General features: G+C 43.8%; 1 protein-coding gene across 1 annotated transcript in view; it reads right to left on the bottom strand.

Moving 5' to 3' along the window:
- Positions 1 to 1,375: 1,375 nt before the first annotated feature.
- LOC144681428 (polycystin-1-like protein 2) overlaps positions 1,376 to 25,160 on the bottom strand; it is a 147,429-nt gene continuing 123,644 nt past the window's right edge. The window contains 5 exon segments of the mRNA XM_078543019.1: positions 1,376 to 1,510; positions 9,300 to 9,431; positions 14,724 to 14,825; positions 18,264 to 18,474; positions 21,016 to 21,176. Of these exon segments, the coding sequence (XP_078399145.1) occupies positions 1,376 to 1,510; positions 9,300 to 9,431; positions 14,724 to 14,825; positions 18,264 to 18,474; positions 21,016 to 21,176 (741 nt within the window).

A 25,160-nucleotide genomic window follows, 5' to 3' on the forward strand; every position in this document is an offset into this window, starting at 1 on the left:
AATATTTTCCTCATGGTGAGAAACTACCGAAACACAAAGGGATTTGGGTGTTCATGTGCACTAAAAACTACTTCACAGGTACAAAAAGTAATCTAAAAGGCTAATGCAATGTCGGCCTATATCTCAAGAAGATTGGAATGCAAAAATGAGGAACTTATTCTCAGCGTATAGAGCCTTGGTCTGACCTCATCTGGAGTACTGTGTTCGGTTTTGGGCAGGGCACCTCAGGAAACTGGCTTTCAAGGGGGTGCAGTGCAGATTCACCGGAAAGATACTATGGTTTAATAGGGTTGAATATAGGGTTGCCAACCCTCCAGGGTTGGTCTGGAGTCTCCAGGAATTGAAGATCCATCTCCAGGACACTGCTGTGTGCAACCCTAGAGAGAATTCATTGGGACATCAAAAAAGGTTGACAAAAAAAAAACATTTTCTTTGAACCTTTCTCTTTACTAGATGTAAAAATATTGAAAATGGGGGAAAACAAAAGGCTGTTTGGCTGACAGTCAAGCATCATCTGATTGGGTAACGAATCTTTTTGCTTTCCAGTAGGCATAGGAAGGCAGTGCATCACAAGGATGATTGTGTTGACCAACTAATGGATGGAGCATGGAGGCAAGTCATGTGATGAAACTTCCAGGAATACATTTAATCACATTTGGTAACTCTAGTTGGATAATGAGGGCAGATTGCATAAATGTGGCTTGTATTTCCTTGAGTTTAGAAAGTTGAGGGGAGATCTAAACAGGTATACAGTCTTTAAAATGATCAAGGGGTTTGTTCCTGCGCTGGGGGAATCCAGAGCAAAGTGGCAAACTCTTCAAATTAAAGCAGGCCATTCAGGACTTAAATGAGGAAAGACTTTTCATACAAAGGGCAGTGGAAATCCAGAACTCCACCACCGCCGCCAACACTCCACCCACTCCCCAGCCCCCCACAAAAGGCTGTGGATGCTGATTCAAATGAACATTTCAGGTCTGACATCAATAGATGTTTGTTAGGCTGAGACATCAAGGCATATGGAACAAAGGCAGGTAGAGTTGGGGTACAGATTAGCCATGATCTAATAGAACAGCTTGAGAGGCTGAATGGCCTCCCCCTGTTTCTATGTTTCTAAATGTCAAAGCAGGGGTTTCATAGCAAATTATCAACTTAACATGAATTCTTAAATGATAAGTGACTAATTACAAAACTGTTCAAACACAAAAAAGACTAAAGAAGAAACTAATCTTAAAAAATCCAATCCATAATTGTTACTATATGACATTCTGCACCCTTTCTTAACTTTCTGATTTCATTGTATATTCCCCTTGCAGTATCTCACAAATAATCACTAACTACTCCAGTGTTGTCCATCCCCAATTCCGACTGATGCTCACTATTTTTCTCTTTCAAGGAATAACGCCATTTCTTCCGCATTTGATGATGGCTCTTCCTTCTTCTTCCTTTGAATTCCAATGATGTTGCACAGTTTCATGAGCAACAGGTCAACAATTTCTTCATCCTCCAAAGACTGAAAAGTAAACAAATTAACCAGATAATGGAATGGTTCAATAATTAAATTATTATGATACTGCCAATCTTTCTCAGTTATGATTATGGAATTAATGAGTCGTTACATTTTTCAGCTTTCATTGGCATGTGATAGACATAACGGGCAGGAGTTTCCCTTTGCCGGGTGGGCGCAGCGGGCGGGCCCGGGAGCAGCCGCGAAACGGACCACCGCCCATGATTGGGCGCCAATTGCTACTTCACGTCGGCTGGCCAATTAACGGCCAGTCAGCGTGAAAGGCACACTGAACGGCCCAGCGCTGTCAGGGTGGGGGCTGGAGGAGGGCAGGCACAGAAGCCTGTGCATGTGCAGGGGGAGCGCACGCTGACAGCTCCCTGAGGGCACAGAGCTGCCTCAGGGAGTTGAAGGTTTGGACAAAGGAAAATAAAGCTTTATTAAATAATATAAACATGTCCCCACATGTGACTCAGTCACATGAAGAGGGACATGTTTAAAATGAAGTGGAAATTACCGTTGGAAACCTCGTCCCACCCGTGGATGAGGTTTCGTAAAAAATGCAAAGGCCGCCTGGCCAATTCGCCCGTCTACCAGCCAAACGGTTGAGCAGGCAGCGAAAAATACAACTTAGTTAATACTTCAAGGTACTTAATAGTCCTCTTAAATGTCAGCGGGCGCGCTGCCGATTCTTGCGCACGCCCACCGACTGAAAGATCGCGATGGTGTTGGGACGCTCACCCAACGTCATCGTGTGGGATTTTACACCCGATCGGGTCAGGTGCGTGCCCGTCCCACGGACGTATAATCCTGCCCAACATTATACTTTACATGTGCTTAATTATAATTTCCCTTTATGTTTCTCTTTCGAATATGTTCAATCAACCGTGTATAAATATATTAATAGAATTTGTTAATAGGCAACACAGGCTGGATTTTACACCCCGCCCCCTGCCCTCACCCCACTGGGCATGTTTTTGGCAGGGGGCACGTAAAATATTTTGGGTGGCTAGCCCACCATCTTCCCACCCATCCCTGATCCAGTCCCCATAATACAGGGGATGGATAAGGTTCCCACCACGGGGCAGCCTTTTTTTAAAGTCAGCTTCCGAGTGACTTTTCAGGAGTGGGGTTGGGGGGTTGTGGCGAACAGTACACACCATTCCCCCGCCCCCGACTCCATAAAACCCAGCCCCACATCTTCAACTGCATATTTTACTCAAAGAAAAATTCATGTTGAAGGAGAATTGACAATCTCCATTTCTCACAGTAAACCACTGACAGACTAAATGAAAAAATAAATCCAGGTACATGTAAAAAAAAAAGATATGCAAAAGAAAGGACACAAATCCAATGCCACAGGACATTCCTGGATTCTCAATCCTGGTGTAAACGGCTGCCGGAAACTTCTGGTGCTGATTCCGTCAAGATATGCAAGGTGAAGAGGGAACATAAGAACATAAGAAATAGAAGCAGGAGTGGGACATACTTCCTTTTGAACCTGCTTTGCTACCCAATAAGATCATGGCTGGTCTTTGACCTCAACTCCACTTTCCTGCCCTATTCCCCATATCCATTGATTGCCTTAGGTTTCCAAAAATGTACTGAATATCTTGAATATACCCATTGTCTAAGCAACCACAACCCTCTGAAGTAGAGAATTCCAAAGATTCACAACCCTCCTAGTGAAGAAGATTCTCCTGATCTAACTCCTAAATGGCTGACCCCTTATCCTGAAACCATGAATCCTAGTGCTATTCCCTGCCACACGAAGAACTTTATACATTTCCGTGAAATACCTCTTCACATTCCCATCTACCCCCAAAAACTTTAGATTCTTGTTAGTCAAGGGAATAAATCTACCTCTGCCTTCAAAATATGCAATGACCCCGATTCCACCGCCTTCTGACGCAGAGAGTTTCAAAGTTGCACAAACCTCAGAAAAAATATCTCCTCATCTCTGTGCTATAAGGGTGATTCCTAGTTTTAAAACAGTGCCCCCTAGTTCTGGACTCACCCACAAGAGGAAGCATCCTTTCCACATCCACCTTGTCAAGACCATTCAGGATCTTACATACTTCATTCAAGTCACCCCTCACTCTTCTAAATTCCAGTGGAAACAAGACCAGCCTGTCCAACCTATCTTCATAAGACAACCTGTTCATTCCAGGTACTAATCTATCTCCTTTGAACTGTCTCTGTTTCACCAATGCCCTGTATAACTGAAGGATAACATCCTTACTTTTATGTTCAATTCCTGTCATAATAAAGGATAGCATTCCATTAGCCTTCTTGGTTACATGCTGTTCCTGCATACTAACTTTTTGTGACTAATAGACTAGAACACCTAGATCCCTCTGCACCTCGGAATTCTGCAGTTGTTCTCCGTTTAAGTAATACACTGCTTTTTTATTCTTCCTGCCAAAGTAAGCAACTTCACACTTTCCCACATTATACTCCATCTGCCAGATTTTTGCGCACTCATTCAACCTATCTATATTCATCTGCAAACTCCTTATGTCTTATTCACAACATACTTTTCTACCTATCTTTGTGTTGCCTGCAAATTTAGCTACCATGCTTTTGCTCCCCTCATCTAAGTCATTGATATGAGTTATAAAATGTTGACCCCAACACAGACCCCTGTGGGACTCCACTTGTCAAATCCTGCCAATCAGACAAAGACCTATTTATGCATGCTCTCTGGTTTCTTCCAGTCAGCCAATCTTCTATCCGTGCTAATATGTTACCCCCTACACCATGAGCTTTTATGTTCTGCAATAACCTTTGATGTGACACCTTATCAAATGCCTTCTGGAAATCCAAGTGCAGTACATCTACAGGCTCCCCTTTATCCACAGCATATGTTACTCCTTCAAAGAACTCTAATAAATGGTTAAACATGATTTCTCTTTCACAAAACCATGCTGACCTTTTCCGATTATCTTGAGTTTTTCTAAGTGCCCAGCGATAACCTCTTTAATGATCAATTCTAACATCTTCCCCAAGACAGATGTCAAGCCAATTTCCTGTTTTCTGTCTCCCTCCCTTCTTGAATATAGTGATTGTATTTGCTACTTTCCAGTCTGATGGAACTTTTCCAGAACCTAGGGAATTTTGGAAAACTAACATCAATACATCCACTACCTCATTTTCCACCTCTTTTAAAACCCTAGGATAAAGTCCATCTAGCCCCAGAGACTTGTCAGCCCGCAGCTCCATCAGTTTGCTCAGTACGGCTTTCCTAGTGATGGTAATTTCATCAAGTTCCTTTCTCCCCTCCACCTTCTGATTTACAGCTATTACTGGAATGTTTTTTGTATTCTCTATAGTGAAGACAGAAGCAAAATATTTGTTCATTTCACCTGCCATTTCCTTATTATATACTATTAACTCCCCATTCTCACTCTCTAGAGGACTGACACTCACTTTACTTACTCTTATCCTTTTTAAATACCTGTAGAAACTTGCTATCTGTTTTTACATTTCTAGCTAGCTTCCTCTAATACTCTTATTTCTTACTCCTGATTAACCTTCTAGTCATTCTCTGCCGTTCTTTATATTCTGACCAATCATCTGACCTGCCACTCATCCTTGCAGTTATATGCCTTTTCTTTAAGTTTGATGCTTTCTCTAACTTCTTTATTTAACCATGGATGGTAGGTCCTCCCTTTGGAATTTTTTTAATAGTAGCAATATACTTCTTCTGAGTATTCTGAAATATCCCCTTAAATGTCTGCCACTGCTTCTCTATTGATCTATCCCCTAGCCTAGTAGCCCATTCACTTCAGCTAGCTCAGCTTTCATGCCCACATAGTTGTCCTTATTTAAGCTTAAAATACAGTCTTAGACCCACTGTTCTCTATTTCAAACTGGATGTAAAATTCAATCATGTTATGGATGCTGCTACCTAGGGGTGCCTTTACACTGAGGTCATTACCCAGAACGAAAAAACAATGAACACTGGGAAATAAGAGTACTGGTCTGAACCGTTTTTTTTCTTTTTGGGTAATAAATCCTGCCACATTACACAATACCAAGTCTAATATAACCTGCTCAAAAACAGAATTACCTGGAAAAACTCAGCAGGTCTGGCAGCATTGGCGGAGAAGGAAAGAGTCGACATTTCAAGTCCACATGACCCTTCAACAGAACTGAGTATAGTTAGGAGAGGGGTCTAACTATATCTAACCTCTCCTAACTATACTCAGTTCTGTTGAAGGGTCATGTGGACTCGAAACGTCGACTCTTTCCTTCTCCGCCGATGCTGCCAGACCTGCTGAGTTTTTCCAGGTAATTCTGTTTTTGTTTTGGATTTCCAGCATCCGCAGTAGTTTTTTGTTTTTATCTAATATAACCTGCTGTCTGGTTGGTTCCAGAAAGTGCTGCTCTAGGAAACTATCTCGAAAGTATTTATGAATTCCTCATCCAGGCTACTAGGCAGCATATGTAATTTAATGCTTAGATGTGTGAGCTATTAAACTTTAAGAGGAAAACCAAGGAATATGGGTATAACAGAAATAAGCTGAAGAATGTGGATGAAAAGGAGAGACCTAGGGATGCAATGACTGCCAATCTGATTTTTCCAGTTTATATGTAGATTAAAGTCACCCACGATTATTGCCGTCCCTTTATTGCAAGCACCCAATATTTCTTCTTGTATACTTTGTCCTACATTGTGGTCACTGTTAGGGAGCCTGTAGACCACTCCCACTAGTGACTTCTTTCTCCTACTATTCCTCAACTCCATCCAAACCAACTCAATATCCTGATCTCCTGAATCAAGGTCACCTCTAACTATGGCACAAATGCCATCCTTGATTAACAGTGCTACCCCTCCACCTTTACCTAGCTTCCTATTCTTCTTGAATGTCATATACTCCTCAATATTCAAGACCCAATCCTTGTCAGCCTGCAGCCATCTTTCCGTAATGGCTATCAGGTCATATTTATTTACTTCAATGTACACTATCAATTCATTTACTTTGTTATGAATGCTACGTATATTCAGATACAGAGTCTTTAGTTTTGTCTTTTTGTTATCTTTGTAACATTTGTGGGGGCTATGTTCTTGTGAAATCTTGCAAATAGCAAAATCACGAATGGGGAACATGCTTTTGAATGGGTCTCTATTAGTTAGGTTCCAGCCATGCGAGGGTAGTACTAGTTTGGGCAGTTACTCTCCAGCAAAACTGTGGTGCAGTACCTGTGTAGGACAGGCAGGGGAGCCTCTGAGCAATACATCGGTGAAGATTTAAAATTGAATAGAGCCATTGGGCAGAATCTTGCCCTTGGATGGCGGGCGGGCCCCAGCGGCTTGGCGGCGGGTGGACAGCCAACCCCCGCCACTGAAACGGGGCCCGCCGCCATTTTAAGTGGGCGGGCCAATTAAGGCCCACCCAGCGGCATCCCTGATGGGAAGCGCTATGCGCTTCCTGTGCGGGGGGAGGGGGGGGGTGGGTTGGAGGGAATCCCCAGCTGTCAAAGTACGTTCTTTCGCGCATGTGCACGAAAGAGCGCACTACTCCCTGAGACAAAGTCCTGTCTCAGGGAGAATACTGGCAGTGTCAAAAACATTAAAAATAGAAACATTAAAAAATCAATACTTGTCTCCCTCATGTGACAATGTCACACGAGACGTGACATGTTAATAAAGACCACATAAACTTTATTAATTTTTTACAATACGGAGATGAAACTTCATCCCGCCAGTGGATGAAGTTTCATCAATAATCTGGAGCCCGCTGGGGCTCCTGGCCTGCCCGCCAGCCTTAAGGTTGGACGGGCAGGTATTTAATTACTTTAAATAGCCTGTCAATGGCATCAATTGGCCATTGACAGGTCAGTGGGCGAACAGCTGATTTCGCTGTCCGCCCGCCTTCCTAAAAATTTAAATGGACCGGGATAATGTCGGGGATTCCTTCTGATGTCATCCCGCGTCATTTTCCCCTCGGCGAGTGAGCCCCTTCCCCAAATCACCGAGGGGAAAATCCTGGCCATTATTGCAGCTCTGGGCCCAGCAATTTGGACATTTCCAGGTAAATCCCTTCATTTGGGCTGCACTTCAGCTAAAACCATTTTAGCCTCTGTTCCATTATGGCAGCCGTCTCCCCGGAGAAAGAGGAGAGGGAGAAGAAACTGAGCATATGCAAACATTGCTCACGTGATGGGCAATGCTGTGTACAAAGTACAAAGTGCAGGTAAGTGAAAACGCGAATGAGTAGGTCGCAAACGACGGGACTTTACTGTATTTTAAACCTTAGGAATAGAATAGACCTTTACCACTTATCAGATACTCACCAAACAGCTAGCTTCTTCCCCAGTGGTAGAGTAAGAGTCAATTCCAAACTCTCAGGGCTGAATTTTCCCCCTGTCGGCGGGGAGGGGGGAGTTGGTGGGTGGGTGCGCTTCCGATCGGCGCCCCCAATCAGAGGCACGGTGCCATTTTAAGTGGGCAGGCCAATTAAGGCCCACCCAGCGTGATGTCCGCATGGAAGCACTATGTGCTTCCTGTGCGGGCAGGGGGGAATGTCACATGAGTTGGGACATGTTCATAATTTCCAAAAAAAACGTTATTAAATTTTTTAAAACCCTACATGAAACCTTATCCCGCCCATGGATGAGGTTTCATGTTTTTTCTACTTCCCACCGGGGCTCCTGGCCTGCCCACCAACCTTAAGGCTGGACGGGCAGGTCCCCTAATCACTTCAATTGCTCTGCCCATGGCCTCAATTGGCCATTGACAGGTTGGCGGGCGTGCAGCTGATTTTGCTGCGTCCCCACCTTCCTGAAAATTTAAATGGGGCGTGGTGACGTCGGGAGTTCCGCCCAATGTCATCCCGCGTCATTTTACGCATCAGCAAGTGGGCCCTGCACCTCCCCGCTCGCCGATGGTAAAATCCAGCCCTCAGATTTGCACTCAACTTCCTCAGCTGCACTCATTTGCCCTTGGCTTTTAATGCTCAATGCTTTGGTAGCCTTCTCTGTAACAGGAAAAGCTGTTCCTGTTCTTGAAGTTGTCTCAAGGTCACGATGTCATAAATGGCACAGTGAAAACACATGTCCACATATATGTGGCAGGTATATAACTATGGGTCCTCGGGTACTGATGAATGCAGACATCTCATGTGATGTATCTGTATTTACTTCTCCTCGATAACTTGCTTTCCTCATTAAATCATGCAGTGCTGTTGGAACCCTCAAAGGAATTCTCAGTCTCATTACTATTTATGTGACATTAGCGACAGATAATGAAGTAAAATATTTGCAGAGACAAAGGCAAAAGTTGCAAACATAACAAAAATCAGCAAAAATAATGTGTGGAGCAAAATACAGTGAAATCTGATTCCAACTGCTGTAAAAATCAAAACCTTGAACAATAACTTTTACAATCCTATGACTTGCCCTATTCCAGAAGCCTAGGGTAAAAGATACATTCATGTACTCATTTTATACGAGCAAAACCAGCGCCGGGGTGAAACCGTCTGAAAACAATGTGGAATGTAAAAGAGATTAATATATGTCATCTTAACACCTATAATGAGGCTCCCAAGGTACAATTTAGAGCAGGAATGCAAATCATGTGGTTTTTGCCCACTTTGTGCATTAATTAGTGCCTTAACACTACAGGGAAAAGCATCAATTGTCTCTGAAAATCTCCAGGTGTGTATGTGTGTGCTTAAACAAGCGAGATCGCACGTGTGTGTAGGTTTGTTAGTATTTGATTATTTCAGGTTGTAAATCTACATTTTATATATAAGCAAAATAAAGGGTCCAAGGTCTTTTCAATACAAACCATTGGATGATGCTGTTCCTCACTGAAGGACCCAAGTAAGGCAGAAACAACAAAGTTGATGAGGAAAAATGCCATGAAGATAACACAGGTACTGATAATAAATGCGCCCAAGTATGGAGTGGTTCTCAGCACCTGAACAAGCGAAAGAGAAAAATAATTGATGTAATTCATAGTTTATAAATAAACTTCCAATCTGACATTAAGTCTTCAAAGATTAGTAGCAGCAACCACCATTAGATATCATAGTAAAGAAAAAACTGGGTCCTAGTAACATTATTACAATAATTTTTACAAATATACTGTAAAATCTGTTGCGTTCATCTCTCTTTTGGGGCTGAATTTCCTCAGGGCTTCTCTTGATCTGTCACTAACTTTGGCAAAGATTTGGTGGAATCCTGGTTTATGAAGCTGTGGTGCCAGAAAGTGGGAAAAGCCTTGAGGAAATTCCCAGAGATGATGGTTACACCAGACGGGAAAATTTGCAATACACATAAATCACAGACCAATGTTTGCAAGGTTTAATCCTTGCATGAACTGTGACCTGTACACTGTATACTGTAAACTGACTTTAAAAGCATGAAATATCACTTGTGGTGTTTGGAGTTGCAGTATGGACCTGTTATCAAAGGACAAAGAAAAGTACAGCACAGGAACAGGCCCTTCGGCCCTCCAAGCCTGCGCCGATTATATTGCCTGTCAAACTAAAACATTTTGCACTTCCGGGGTCCGTATCCCTCTATTCCCATCCTATTCATGTATTTGTCAAGCTGCCTCTTAAACACCACTATCGTACCTGCTTCCACCACCTCCTCTGGCAGCGAATTCCAGACACTCACTACCCTCTGCGTTAAAAACTAGTTGCTGTAAACCAAGTAAGTTTAAAGGTCCAGCCAGATTTAAAGGCCTTTGACAAGGCAGGGAGAAGGTAAATGTATAAAGTGAGTGTGTGAGTTTGTGATGGGGGGGGGTTGCTGTTGGGGCAGGTCAGGCCTTGAGGAGGTGGGGGGCGGTTGGATTGGCCCTTGGTGAGGGGCGGGGCGATGGCAGGACTTGGCAGGGTAGTGGGTTGGGCTGGATCTTGCAGGGATGGGGGGGGTGCAGGTCAGGTTGGATACTGGGAAGGGTCGAGCCTGGCCCTTGGAAGGGGGGTGGTCAGGTCAGGACCTGGGTAGGTGGGATGTCGGGTTGAATTGGGCGGGGGGAGGGTGGTGGTTGTGGGGGGGGGGGTAGTGCTGGATTCAGTCAGGGCGTGGGGGATGAGGTGTCGGGTCGGGTCAGGCCTTTGGGGGGGCCAGTGGGGCCTGTGGTTAGGTGTTAGCGTCAGGTCCTTGGGAGTGGGCAGTCAGGGCTGGGTCAAGCCATGGGGGTGGGTGGAGTGTCAGGTCGGGTCAGGTCAGGTCTTGGGTGGAGGTGGGAGGGCGTTGGAGATTAGGGTCAGGTCGGGCCCTGGAGCGGGGTGTCAAGAGTGGAATGTCAGGTCATGTCGGGCTTTTTTGCGGGGGTAGGGGGGGATTGTTGGGTCTGGTCGGGCCTTGTGAGGGCATGGGATGTCAGGTCAGGTTGGACACTGTGAGGTGGGGGGGTAGGGTGTTAGGTCAAGTTGACCTTTGGATGGGGGTGTGGAGTAGTCGGGTTGGGTCGAATGGAGTAGGGGGGCTAGTGTCAGATCAAGTCAAGTCTTTGGTGGGGGTGATTGGTGTCAGGCTGGGCCTTGCGGATGAGGGGGTTGGTCCGGGATGGGGCTGGATCTTTGGGGGGGTTGGGTCAGGCCGTGGTGGGGGGCTCAGGTGGGGCATTGGGGGGGATTCAGGTCGGGCATGGGGGGGTGGTCAAGTTGGGCCTTGCAGGGGGGTGGGGTTGGGTCTTAGGGGGTGTAGTAATTACGGTTTTGTTTAGCGTGTAATGTACCTTTAAGAATTATACTTGTTAGGCAAGATCACATGATCTGTAGTAACCGATGGAGGAGTAGTGTGGGCTACCTCAACAGTCAATGTAGAGATAGAGTTGGGGTTGAAAGCACACGTGTAGTAGCTGCTGAGTATATTGTAAATAAACTTAATGTTTCCACCCAAGAAGTGCCTGCAGATCAATATCATTAATAGTACAACTTGGCCACTCTATAACAGTCGGACCCTTGTTGGGGTAGGGCGGGTTGTGTTGGGTTGGGTCGGGCCTTGTGGTGGGGGTGGGTGTCAGGACAGGTTGGGCCCTTGGGGGTGGGGGTGAGGGGTGGGTTGTCGGGTCGAGTCCAGCATTGGGGTGGTTGTAGGTGGGGGTGAGAGTCGGTGGCGACAGGGGATTAGACCTGGCGGTCGAAAGGGGGAAGAGCTCCCATGGAAGTGGGGGGACTCCCATGGGTTGGGGAGTTCCCATCAGTGAGGGGAGGGTGTGGTCCTTTTTGGGGTGTAAGGAGCCCCACGGGATGGATATCTTTTGGGGACGGGTAGTTGGGCGGTGGGGGCAGTCCCCTGGGAGTTCGGAGTGTGGGGGGAGTCCCATGGGACGGATATCTCTTGGGGAGGGGTAGTCGGGCAGTGGGGGCAGTCCCCTGGGAGCCCGGAGTGTGGGGGGAGCCCCATGGGATGGATACCTCTTGGGGAGGGGTAGTCAGGCGGTGGGAGCAGTCCCCTGGGAGTTCGGAGTGTGGGGGGAGTCCCATGGGATGGATATCTCTTGGGGAGGGGTAGTCAGGCAGTGGGGGCAGTGCCCTGGGAGTTCGGAGTGTGGGGTAAGTCCCATGGGTGGTCAGTGTGGATCTCTACAATAGTTACCCAGAAGCTAGAAGTGGTTTTGATTCTTCTAATATTTTCTGGATAACTATTTCTGAAAGGCAGCCGGAACAATCCAAAGTTTGTGATTTAAATCACACTTTCGGAGGGTTCCCAGTGCAGGGCAGTTGCCCATTGGAAGTTTGTACTTCCCAGGCAATCTTTACCTGGGAACTTCCGGGGAGGTTCCCCGGCACATCTTTGGGGTACCCCCCAGATACGCTGCCCTGGAGCTTGGAAGATATGGCCCATTATGTCCATTGGTTCCCCTTATCTACCCTACTAGTTGTACCCTGGAAAAACTCTAATAGATTTGTCAAACATGATTTCTCTTTCATAAAACTGTGTTGACTCTGCCTAGTCGCAGTGATTTTGCAAGTGGCCTGTTACCTTATCTTTAATAAAAGATCCAAGTATTTTCCCCAATAACTAAAGTCAGGCTAATTGACCTATTTGTTCCCTGTTTTTTCTCTCCCTCCTTTCTCGAACAGCAGGGCTACAATTGTCACCTCCCAATCCATGAGGACCATTCTGACGCTCACTTAACAATCAGAGAAATTGTCATCCGTTCTCAAGCTCTCTGCTTTAAAGCAGGCAGGAAAATCTGCAAGTTTACAGTATGGTTAACTATTTTCTGCAACATTATCAGAAAAACAGCTTGAGCTTGGATAACTATGTGCAGGGTTTGTCTTTTCTTTATGGTCCATCATTTAACACTTGAAGTTATATTAGAATGTACCAGATGATTTCATTTTAGTATTTTGCATTAAACCTGCCCAACTTAATCTTCCGTATTTTTCAGTTTTACTGGTGCCCTTGAAATAGATCTTGCAGTTGCATAGTTTAGGTCATAGATGGCACAGTGATACTGTGGCAATGTGTATTGAAATAACATAATGGGCCATAACTTTCAATGGAGTGGCAATTGAGTCGGATTGGCACTCCGCTCGAAATTACATACCTGGAAATCCTGCCGCTCCTATCTCGCCCGACCTTCTGACTCAGGCCGGGTGAGATCCATGTAGTGCAGCGCGCTCCCGGGCCTACAGTTGAATGCAGCTCAGTTGAAGGTAGGTAATCCATGCCCCCGTTTTTTACAGCACTAGCTGCTGTAAACCAGGTAAACTTAAAGGTCTAGCCAAGCTTAAAGGTCTTTGACAAGCCAGGGAGAGGGTGAGTTGATAAGATTTGGGGGTAGCAGGGAATCGGGAGTTGGGCCTAGTCGGGGATGGGAGGGGAGGGTAGTTGGGGAAAGGGGTATTATGGGGGTTGGTGGAGTCCTGTGGCGGGGGGGCGGGGGGTTAGTGGGGTAGTCCTGGGGTGGGGTAGTCCCGAGGGGGGTGGGTGAATCCTATGGGGGGGGTCAGAGGGGTAGTCTTTGTTGGTGGGGGGAGGGTCCTGTGGGAGGGTGGGGGGAGCCCCATGGGTGGTTGCGGTAGGTCAGTGCTATAGTTACCCAGAAGCTAGAAGTGGTTCTAATTCTTCTAACATTTTCTGGGTAACTGTTGCTGTAAGACAGTCAGAACCATCCAAAGTTTGGGATTTAAACTGCATTTTCAGATGGTTCCCAGTGCAAGGCAATTGCCCAAACTTCCCGGGTAATCCTTACCTGGGAGCTTCCAGGGGATGTTTCCCACCGCACCTCAGGGGTACCCCACAGATACGCTGTCCTGGAGCTCGGAAGATACGTCCCAATAATATAAAACAAACGCTTGCTACTTTAGATCAATCAATCAATGTGAACTGATCTACGTCGCACACTAAGAAACACTTCGCATTCCCTCCAAGGAAGCAAATTTACCAACCGTACTCAAGCAGACTTACATATAAATCCTGTCCCAAATTACTTGATTGGCTCATAAAACCCTCTGAAGTGGCCTGCAAGGCACCGAGTGGCATAAAGAATCCTAACACTATAATGGGAGCACCATCACCACATTTACTGCCACCTACGGCCACAATGCTCCCAAGAGGGCATTGGATAATTATTTAAATAGAAACAATGTGCAGGGTCACAAGGAAAAGGCAGGAGATTGGCAGAGAGCTGGTGCAGACATGATGGGCCGAATGGCCTCCTTCTGCATTGTAACAATTCTGTGATTCTGTGATTTTCAGCATCGCTATGAACGGACAATAAATGAATCTTGACATATCCCAAAAAACAAATTTAAGAGAAGTTCTTGGACTAACTTTGTCTCCTGTTGGCTGAAATGCTTACAACACTTACTGATAATTGATAATGATTAATTCACCAATTTCATGCTCCCCTCTTCTTCATTGTCAAACTTCTTTCTCTTCCTAGTGTTAAATGTTTTAAAAAATGGATAAACATTTATCTGATGCCAGGATATTTAACAATTACTTTTATGACATTGAAAATCAAATTAAATTAAAGTTGAAGTTTGGCGAGTGTCAATGGAAGGATTAGAGATCTGGATAAACTTCCAAAGAGATAAAATCTTTCACTAATGCATACATTGTGTTATACAAAATTTATTCCTGCATTAACATTTACCAACAGTCACTGATCCCAATGTTTGGCAGATACAATTGGTCAGAGTGGTTAGGAAATTGTCCTGGGTATTTCTGTAACTTCTGCTGTATTTTTATAAACACTATAATCACAAACTAAACTATACAGTTAGTAGTATCCTACCTCATCATAGTTGAAGGATCCAGGCTGCAGACGGATAATTGTCATAACTGCACCGCTGAAAGTTCTGTAGGAGGATAAGTTCAAACCCAGCACCAGGTTACACTGTGGGAGAGAGATCCAGCCATTAATTAACTGTGACGTTAAGTCATAGCACATATGGACTGTATGTTACAGTGGGTAGGCAATTAAATTGTGAACTCAGCTGTATATCCATGTGACTTTCTGACATACCTCTCAATGATAAAATATAGTACAATAATAACTTACATTTATATAGCACCTTTAACATATTGGTCTCCTTATTTAAGGAAGGATGTAAGTGCGTTAGAAGCAGTTCAGATAAGGTTTATTAGACTAATGCTCGGAATGGGTGGGTTGTCTTACGAGGGAAGGTTGGACAGGTTATAGGCTCGTATCCACTGGCAACTTGGTTGAAACCTTTAAGGTCCTGAGTGGTCTTGACAGGGTGGATGCGGAGAGGATGTTTCCTCTTGTGGGAGAATCTAGAACTAGGGGCCACGGTTTAAAAATAAGGGGTCACTCATTTAAGACAGAGATTAGGAGAAATTTTTCTCTCCGAGGGTCATGAGTCATTGGAACTCTCTTCCTCAAAAGGCGGTGGAAGCAGAGTCTTTGAATATTTTTAAGGCAGAGCTAGATAGATTCTTAATAAACAAGGGGGTGAAAGGTTATCAGGGATACGCAGGAAATGTGGAATGGAGGTTACAATCAGATCAACATGATCTTATTGAACAGTGGAGCAGGCTCAAGGGGCCGAGTGGCCTACTCCTGCTCCTAACTTGTATGTTTGTATGTATGAATGTATAGCAAAATGTCCCAAAGTATTTCAGAGGAGTGTTGTCAAACAATGTGTGGCACATACAGTGATATTAAGAAAGATGTCTAAAAGCTTGGTCAAAGAGGGAAGTTTTAAAGAGTGTCTTAAAGAAGGAAAATGAGGTAGAGAGTCAGAGAGGCTTAGGGGGGGAATTCCACAGCACAGGGTCTTGGCAGCTGAAGACAATAGTGGAGTAATTAAAATTGGTGATGCTCAAGAGGCCAGAATCGAAAGACACCAGACATCTGAGTGTTGGACTGGAGAAAGTCACAGAAATAATGAGGGATGAGGCTCTGGAAGGATTTGCAAGCAAAGATGAGAATTTTAAAATTGAGATGTTGCTTAACCGATGACCAATGTAAGTCAGCACGAGGTGATGGGTGAATGAGACTTGATGTGAGCAAGGACACCAGCATCAATATTTTGGATGAGCTTAAGATTATAAAGAGTGAAAGATGGGGGCCAGCCAGCAGTTTGTTGGAATAGTCAAGTCTAGAGATAACAAAGGCATGATGAGGGTTTCAGCAGCAGATAAGCTAAGGCAGGCAGAGTCAGGCAATATTACCGAGGTGGAAAATAAATACACTTAGTGATGGTGTAAATATGTGGTTGAAAGCTCATCTTGGGGTCAAATATGACACTAAGGTGTGAACAGTCTGGTTCAGCCTCATTCAGTTGGCAGGGAGAGGGAGGGAGTTGGTGGCTTATCAAATACTGAAGAGGCTTTGGTCTTTCCAATGTTTAGTTGGAGGAAATTTCTGCTCATCAAGTACTTTTATGATAGACAAGCATAATGACAACCTAGAGACAGCGGAGGGGTCAAGGGACATGGTGGTGAAGTAGAGGTTAGTGTTGTTAACATACCTGTGGAACATGACAATTTTCCAGATAATGTCACCAAGGGGGAGCATGCAGATGAAAAATAAGAGGGAGCCAACTACAGATCCTTGGCGGACACTAAAGTTATTCCATTCTAATCAGAATAGAATGTAATGAGCACCCAAAATTTTTATGGATAGGATTAAAGTCTAGTGCCACATTAATTAGTTTTTAAAGATCCATTTATGACAGGATAATTTAAATTCAAAGATCGCTCATCTATCCTCTGTGTTCTGTCCTAGGGCAGGTCCTAAATCAAGCCTCATCCATCAACTTCTCGAGTCACTTACTGAGGAGTGGTAGCTGAAGGCTTCCGATGCCACCCTTACAGTTTTTAGCCTAGAGTGAGGTGCAACCAAGGTTCAAGAATCCCAACTTCCCCTTATGATGAGTGGGGCATTCGCACCAATCAGACACAAGTACCTTTGTTGGACTTCAATTTGTTCACTCAGGCTGACTTGACTTAGGCCTAAACCCAAGCCTTTGACTCAGAGCGGGGGAATAGAACCTATTGAACCACTTTTTTTTCAGATGTGAGTGCCCGTTGGAGATCATCCAGATATTTAGGGACCAAATTCTAGTCTCCACTCACTGAAGCTGCAGTGGGGGGGTCAAACCCTGATTCAAAAATCAGGAATGTTATCACGAAGTCAAAGGCTCACTCATATCACATATACCATTTTTAAAATAAACAGCCTTTCCTTCCACGAAGAACCCGGCATCATACACGCTCCATATTTGCCCGGCACAGACCTGCCAGTGGGAAATTGAAAAAAAAAAATCAAGAAAGCTTTTATATTGTTATATTGTGAAAGATTTGGAAAATACTGATTGGAGACAGTTCACTCTGAATTTGCAAGAATTCTATTGTTTAAATGTCAATTTTTTCTGACATCCCGAAACTTGGGAACAACTTGAAGTCTCAGGAATACGATTGGTAGTTCTGCACAGGTCAATCAAAATGATGCATGTATCATTGGCCCCCAAATTAAATCAACTGGATCAAACAAATGCAAGTGGCATTTTATTGAGTTGATTTAATCCCTAGTAAGTGGCTCAAGAATCTCATGCGTGAGGATTGAGTAAGGATCTGCCCCAGGGCAGAACATAGTGGACAGATTAGCAATGCACTCTCAATAGTTTAAAATAAATAGCATATATATATTCATTTTCCAGGCAATAGCACATTCATAAAAACTAATGTTTTCATTTATATTTTTCCAAATTTTGAAATATTAAGCATGCCTTTTGATTCTCCTGCATGTTGTACCAATATCTGACTGGTGACCTCCTCTTAGTCCACACCAATTACTTAATCCATCCCTTTGCCCTTCTCGCTGTGTTTCCTATTTACTTGACATTGCTTTCCACAGCTTGGCTGTGATTGCACAGAGAATCATGCGTGCAAACCTAATCGTACCAATGCCCTGGCATGAGTTTGTTTTGGCACAAAGTCGGCCATCAGACTGCCCTACACCAGAAATATTGTGAAGTTTCAAATTGTTGTCTAATTTCTCAACCAGATGGAATTATCTAGATAGATACTTTCAGAGGTCGCAATTAGTAATTTGACACAGTACATTGGAAATAAGTGCCATGATTGTTTCCCAGTCCAAAATGAACTGTTCATGCTTTTTAAAATATGCCCAATTTGGATTAATTTAAACTTCAGAGGACACATTTTCGCATTTCATTAAGAATCAACATAACATTATACCCGCTAACATATGTTCCTGCAAAATAGATGTATTGTACTGTTTGGAATTCTGAATGACCACAGTGATCCAAAAATATTTTGTGCTATGAAGATATGAGTTGCTTACTATAGAGGAGTAGGCAATGAGCAACACCAGCAAGATGACCAAAAGTCCCAGAAGATCACTCCAGGCTCTCTGCAGTGAAGAAGTAATCAAATACATCTTGGGATTCAAACGCAGCAGTTTCCACAATTTAACAGTAGCTAGCGACACCAGGAAAGCAATCATGTAACCCAGGCCTGAGTCTATAATTGCAGTCTCATAGAAATTTACAAACCTGGAAGTGAGCACCAACATAATCAATTTAGATTTACAATGGTTTTAAAAAAGTATATGTTTTATTGTTAAATATATCAATACATTTTGTCACACTGAAGCCTCCAGTCTTTAAAGGCTCATAAAGGTATGGTTATTGTACTTGATGCAAAATGGGCTTGGAGGCACCATTATGTTGTGCCAGCTCAGAATGGCTCTGGTAGAGATGTGGGAACAGATCATCTTGTGTCTTTTGAATGTAAAAGATCCTATGACGCTACCCAAAGAAGAGCAGAGAATTTGCCCAGTATCCTGACCCTCAACCAACCCAGTCAAACACAGATTTACAGATCAGTTATTAAATTTGTTATTTGTGAGACATAGGGCAGGATTTTATGTCCCATGGGCGGACGCGCACCCAACCCAATTGGGCATAAAATCATACGCAATGACGTTGGGCGAACATCATTGTGCACTCTCGTGATCTTTCAGTTGGCGAGCACGCGTGAGAGTCGTCAGCGTGCCCGCTGAAAATTAAGAGGCCTATTAAGGCCCTTAGGCAAGTAATTAATTTGTATTTTTCGCTGCCCGTTGAACCGTGTGGATGGAAGGTGGGCGAATAGGTCAGGCGGCCTTTGCATTTCTTACGAAACCTCATCCATGGGCGGGTTTAGGTTTTCAACGGTAAATAAAAAAACCAGAAAAAAATTTTCAACTTCATTTTAAACATGTCCGTCTTCATGTGACTGAGTCACACATGGGACCTTGTTTATATCATTTCTAAAATCTTTGTTTTCCTTTTGTACAATTCTTCAACCCCCTGAGGCAGCTCTGTGCCCTCAGGGAGTTTTCAACACGCGCGTCCCCGCCATGCACAGACTTCCACGCTCGCCCTCCTCCCACCCCCATGCCGGCAGCGCTGAGCTTTTCAGCGTGCCTTTCACGCTGACTGGCCGTTAATTGGCCAGCCAGTGTGAATTCGCAGTTGGGGGCCGGTCGGGGGCCAATCACAGGCGGTGGATCTTTTCTCGGCCGCTCCCGGGCCCACCCACCACGTCCACCTGACGAATGGAAAATCCGGCCCATAGTCACAAATCGGCTACCATGTTTGCCCACATAACAACAACGAGAATACTTCAAAAGTAATTCCCTTTGGATGTGAAGCATTTTCAGATGTCTTGAGGATGTGACAAGGCAGTAGATAAATGCAATTCTTTCTTCCCCTCTCCTTCCTTCCAATCTGCTTTAATTAATGTTTGGCACAGGGGAAGCAAGAAAGTGCCAAAAATAATAGATAGAACGAAAGAACATAAAAGCTTGTATTTATATAGCATCTTTCATATTTTCAGATGTGTCAAACTGCATCACAAGCATTGTAGTAATTTTGAAACATCACTGTTGAAAAGACTGAGGGGTTTTTACACTCACAAAATGCATTGTGTTAGTAAATATCAGTAAATATAACCAGTACAATAGAGGCTTATGGAGAAGTAGAAGAATGAGTCCACATCATTGTGTTTATAAATTTAGCAGAGACCATGTTCAACCTGACTGCCTCCCCCAATTAATAACCTTGCATTTAAATCAAATTATATTTATCAATGTTGCCCATAGGCTTTATAATTGATGCATCACATTAAACCGCTGTTATAACTCTTGATATTAATCATAGCATAATGAAAAATGCAGGACATTAACTAAAGACAAAGACAAATCTAGATTGTTGTCATTTAGATAACTCTTTGGGAAAATACAAGGCACGCAAATCAGGGACTTTGGCTGCTTAATGCTGTGGCTACGAGAAATAAAGATCTAAAGGTTTATTAGATTGCTTATGGGAATTGGAGACTAAGGTAAAGAAAACAAAAAAGGTTGCAGTAACATGGACTTGATACCATAAAAGTTAATGGAAAATGGAAGCCCTAATCAAAAGTACCGCCATGTTTATTTTAACAAGATAGCCTGGTTAACATAGAAAGGAATGATTTCTTGGATATGTGGTAACAGTTTTAAAAATAAGAAATTTAATTGTGGAGGATTTTGGAGCCAAATTCTAAGATGAATGGTGAACTTACTGTCCCATGAATACAGGTGGGTAAACAGTAATTATCCGCCACCCATTCTTCAAGTGCGGCTCAAAGAACGTTTATTTATTCAGGGTGAGTCAATAGTAATTACTTTCCGTCCCGTACACATTAAATATTTGAAGAGGGTTAAACATTTCTTGAAGTAAGTTTTAAAACTATTATTGCTCTTGTACCCAGAGGAGCTTGACTCCAGCTGCTAGTTTCTTCTTCAATCGGGAATTAAATTTATCTTTTTGAAAAGAAATATAACTAGATGTTTTGCCTCTAGACCAGGAGTTTATGATCACCCTGAGCTCTAGAGCTGAAGTATAAAATGCTTCATCTCTGCCAACAGTAAACTTAAATGCTTAAGACAATGGGCTATGTCATCGAGCGAGAAAGTAATTCTGGGCACAGGCCCAGGCAGTAAAACCTTATGACCACTGATTTGAATAATTCTTCAACAATATGTAGGGTATAAGAATTTGATTAACAACCTATCTCGATTTTGCAGGTAGTCATTTATAACTCTCGTCCCAAGCACTGTTCGTTTTATATACAATCCAAATGCACTCCAGCTGCACAGGATAATGGCCAAATCAATCAGGTTCCATTTGTCCCAGAAGTGCTTCATTCCTTTCTGCTTTAGGAGTTTTCCCTGAAAGAGGATATATAGTTTGAGTAAATCTGGATAGATTGATAATAAACATCTCTCTTCACAATCACAGTATTGAGTTTAAATTGCACCTCTGTTTTTTTAAAATTTTTTCTTTTAACATGCTATATTCCTAAATGTATCTAAATTCAATCATTTTCTACAATAATGATTGATTGGTGTTTTATAACTACAGCATTAATATTGCTATAAAGTCTTTACTCAAGAATGTGGCAAAAGCCTCTGATGGTTCAACTGGTTAATAAAATGTTTAACTAAGTTAAGGGGTTTCCAGCTCGGTGCTGAAGTAGCTTATCTCAGTCAGGGTACTGACAGGAATCTTACAAATTCGCCTCAATCCTCCGGTGTCAGGAGGGGAAAATTGAAAAGTCGTCTCCAACCGGAACTGTGCAAGGGCCAACAGCACGGGGGCTGTGTTGCGATCAGCTCCGAATTAAGCAGTCTGTTGACACTCTCACTATGGCCACTTTGGTGAGGGACTAGAGGATCATTGGGGGCAACAGCACAGCAAGGAGTACATTGATTCAGGAGACAATTGGTTAAGAAACAGAAGAGAAACTTTTACTTAGTTATAAAACAACTGCTCCTCATTTTTTGATTAAAAATAGGGATTATGAAGACCAAGGGCAGGATTTTTCATATGGTGGGCGGGCGCGGCGGGCGCGGCAGGAGCGGGTGCGGAGCTGATCACCGCCCGCGATCGGTTCCGCGCCGCCATTTTACGTGGGCGGGCCAATTAATGCATGCGTGCGAAAGAGCGCTTCAATCTTCCTGAGGCGCGGAGCTGCCTCAGGGAGATTGAATCGATGTTCAAAACATTAAATAAAAGGTTTTTAAATTAATTTAAACATGTCCCCTCATGTCACTGTGTCACATGAGTTGGGACATGATTTCATCTTAATGAAATTTTTAAAATTTATTTAATAAAAGCTTTAGGAAACCTCATCCCGCTCGTGGATGAGGTTTCCTAAAAAACGCGTAGGCCTCTTGGCCTTTTCGTCTGTCTGTCAACCTTAAGGTTGGACGGGCAGCGTTTATAATAACTTTAATTAAATCCTTAATGGCCTTAATAGGCCATTTACATATTGGTGGGTGCGCAGCCGACTCTGGCGCACGCCTGCCGATCGAAATATCACTACTCAGCACACATCATTTTACACACCGTCATGTCGGGCCCACCCCTGCACACTGACAGAAAAATCCTGCCCCTAGTTTGCCATTAGATTACAAGGGCTGGATTTTATAACTCATCCCCCCCCCCCCAGAGATAGGCAGGGAGGTGGAGGCTGCAAAAAATGGTGGCTGAAGCTGTCAGGAGGGGGCTGGTGACCAATTAAACCAATTAAGTGGCCAATTATGCCTGCGTAACATTAGTAATGTTTCAATTACAAACATAACTGTTAGCAAATTGGCCATACAAACTTCACTTGTATGCAGTTAGTATGAGGCTGCTTACGCGACCTTGTTGCCCTATGCACAATATTTCCCATTATGGAGGGATGGTCTCTACAGGCAAGCAATACCAGAAACTAATTTCTGACCTGTATGAACGGGCTGGGAGTTCGGTCTGTCTGTAGCTAGACTTGCCGGCATTTTACTAGCGTCAGGAGGAGCTTCCATGCCAGGGTTCTCAGGGGCCACTCCATGGCCCACAATGACCACCCCCGTGGCAATTGCACCCCCGCTGGAGAGTGCAACTCCTCTCATCCCTCCTCCCTCGATCTCCAGGGCCTGCCTGCCTGCCTAGCCCCAGCATGGTAAGTGAGGAAAGTTACTTGGCTGTCGAGGGCACTTCAGCATGCAGTCTCAGCAGAAATCAACTCTAATGGTGAGGCTGCCAAGCTTCCAGCCTTCCGATTGGCTGGCAGCTTGGAGTGGCGGGCCGTGGTCCTTAATCGGATGGCTGTCCCAGCATGGCCTCTTATTTGGCTACCATTAGTAAAATACAGCCCAGGATCCCGCTGCTGGTCGCACGGCGTTGGGTCCCACTTTCAGTCCTGACTACGAGTCTACTTACCTTTCCAAAAAATTACAGTCCATAAATACGAATGTGAAGTAGAGACATCTTGTGGTAATAGACCAGGCCAAGAAATCCTAAGTCATGACCTTGGTCACAAGAACACAAGAAATTGGAGCAGGAGTAGACCGTATGGCCCATTGAGCCTGCTCCACCATTCAATACGATCATGGCTGATCGGGTTTCAACTCTGTGGAGTATAGCTACTGGGCACGTGCAGAAGGAGCTATGTCACAGTGCTGTCACTCACTGAAAGAAGATGAGTGAGAAGCACCTCAGGGAGGAGCTGTAACGTTGTCCTGATGATCTGTAGCCTTCTAAATAGCTAGTAATGTAAATAAAGCGTTCAAAAGGAAAGACCATTGCCTCTAGCAAGATCTCTTAAGTAAGAAAGCCAGTGTCTCCGAGACAACCTCATAATAACAGAAACTCCACTCTCCTACCTGCTACCCAAATCCCTTAATTCCCTGAGAGACTGAAAATCTACCTATTCCGGCCTTAAATGCATTCAGTGATGGAGCATCCACAAACCCCTGGGGGAGAGAATTCCAAAAATTCACAACCCTTTGAATGAATTTCTCCTCTTTTCAGTCCTAAATGTTCAACCCCCTTATCTTGAGACTGTGCCCCCATATTCCAGATTTCCCAACCAGTGGAACCAATCTCTCAGGGTCTACCCTATCCAGCCCCTTCAGAATTTTGCAGGTTTCAGTGAGATCGCTTCTCCTTCTTTTACCAACACAAACACTGAGAAATTAAGTCATTGGATAGTAGCATGCAAATGATTATAACATGCTCACTTAAAATATCTTCCTTTGTTACTTTAATTTATAATAAATGGGTTAGTGCCTCAGGTAAAATTGCAGATGAAACCATTTCAGACAATCATATTAAGTGTTGCAGTAGGCTACCACCACCACCCCATCCCTGGCCCCCAGCATCATTCTCAAGCTATCGTCATTGTAACATGCTATCTTCTGCAACATGTGTTTTTTTGGGTTTAACAGTTAAAGGTTAAATCATCAGCAAGATCTAGCTTACCAATGTAATGAATATCTTAAAGGCTGGTTCTTATTACATTGCCAAACATGTAAGTCAAGGTTTAATCCTTACTCTTCACTTTTGGTGTGGAGTGGTTCAAATGATAACTAATGATCACTGAACATATTTCACTGCAGTCAGCTCCTTTCATACTAGGCTGCATGCATCTGTAAAACCCCATTTATTATTACTATTTTCGTTATGTATTTTCTAGAAAGCTGCAGTTTATGCTGGTTTCCTTGCTGCACATCTGTCCTGTCTAAAATTGGGGGGTGAATTTAGCTATAACGGAAATGCCTATGTAATATTAGCACATGTTCTAAAGTTATAAACATGACTGTAAGTGCATACAAACCTCACTTGTATGCAGTTAATATGAAGCTGTTTATGGGACTTTGTTAGCCTGTGCACACCCTTTCCCATTATGGAGGAATGGTCTCTACAGGTGAGCAATACCAGAAACTAATTTCTGACCTGTATGAATGGGCTGGGAGTTCAATCTGTCTGTAGCTAGATCAAAAACAGCAGACTCGATCTTGTGTCGACTGGTGATTGCTATTTTACATTTGTCTTTGGCAGCACCTAGTGATCAGAGACTTCAGACAAACTCCCTTTCTGGGACCTGAAATGTTAACTCTGTTTGTCTCTCCGAAGCCGCTGCCTGACCTGCTGAGTATTTTCATATCACTACAGCTCCTTTAAGTGCTATCAGAGTCAGATCTGTAAAGTAATAAAACGTAACATCCTCATAACTGACTCATTTAACATTTTCTCTTCATTTTTCTACTTGTAACTCAGACCAATAAAAGATTTTAATTATCAGATGGCCATTAACAAAATGTGTTGGCTAGCCACCCCATTGTGCCAGCAGAAGGCCTGCTCCATTTTGATGGTGCGACCTCATTGAC

The sequence above is a fragment of the Cetorhinus maximus genome, chromosome 6, assembly GCF_964194155.1.
Source record: "Cetorhinus maximus chromosome 6, sCetMax3.hap1.1, whole genome shotgun sequence".
NCBI classification, from domain to species: domain Eukaryota; kingdom Metazoa; phylum Chordata; class Chondrichthyes; order Lamniformes; family Cetorhinidae; genus Cetorhinus; species Cetorhinus maximus.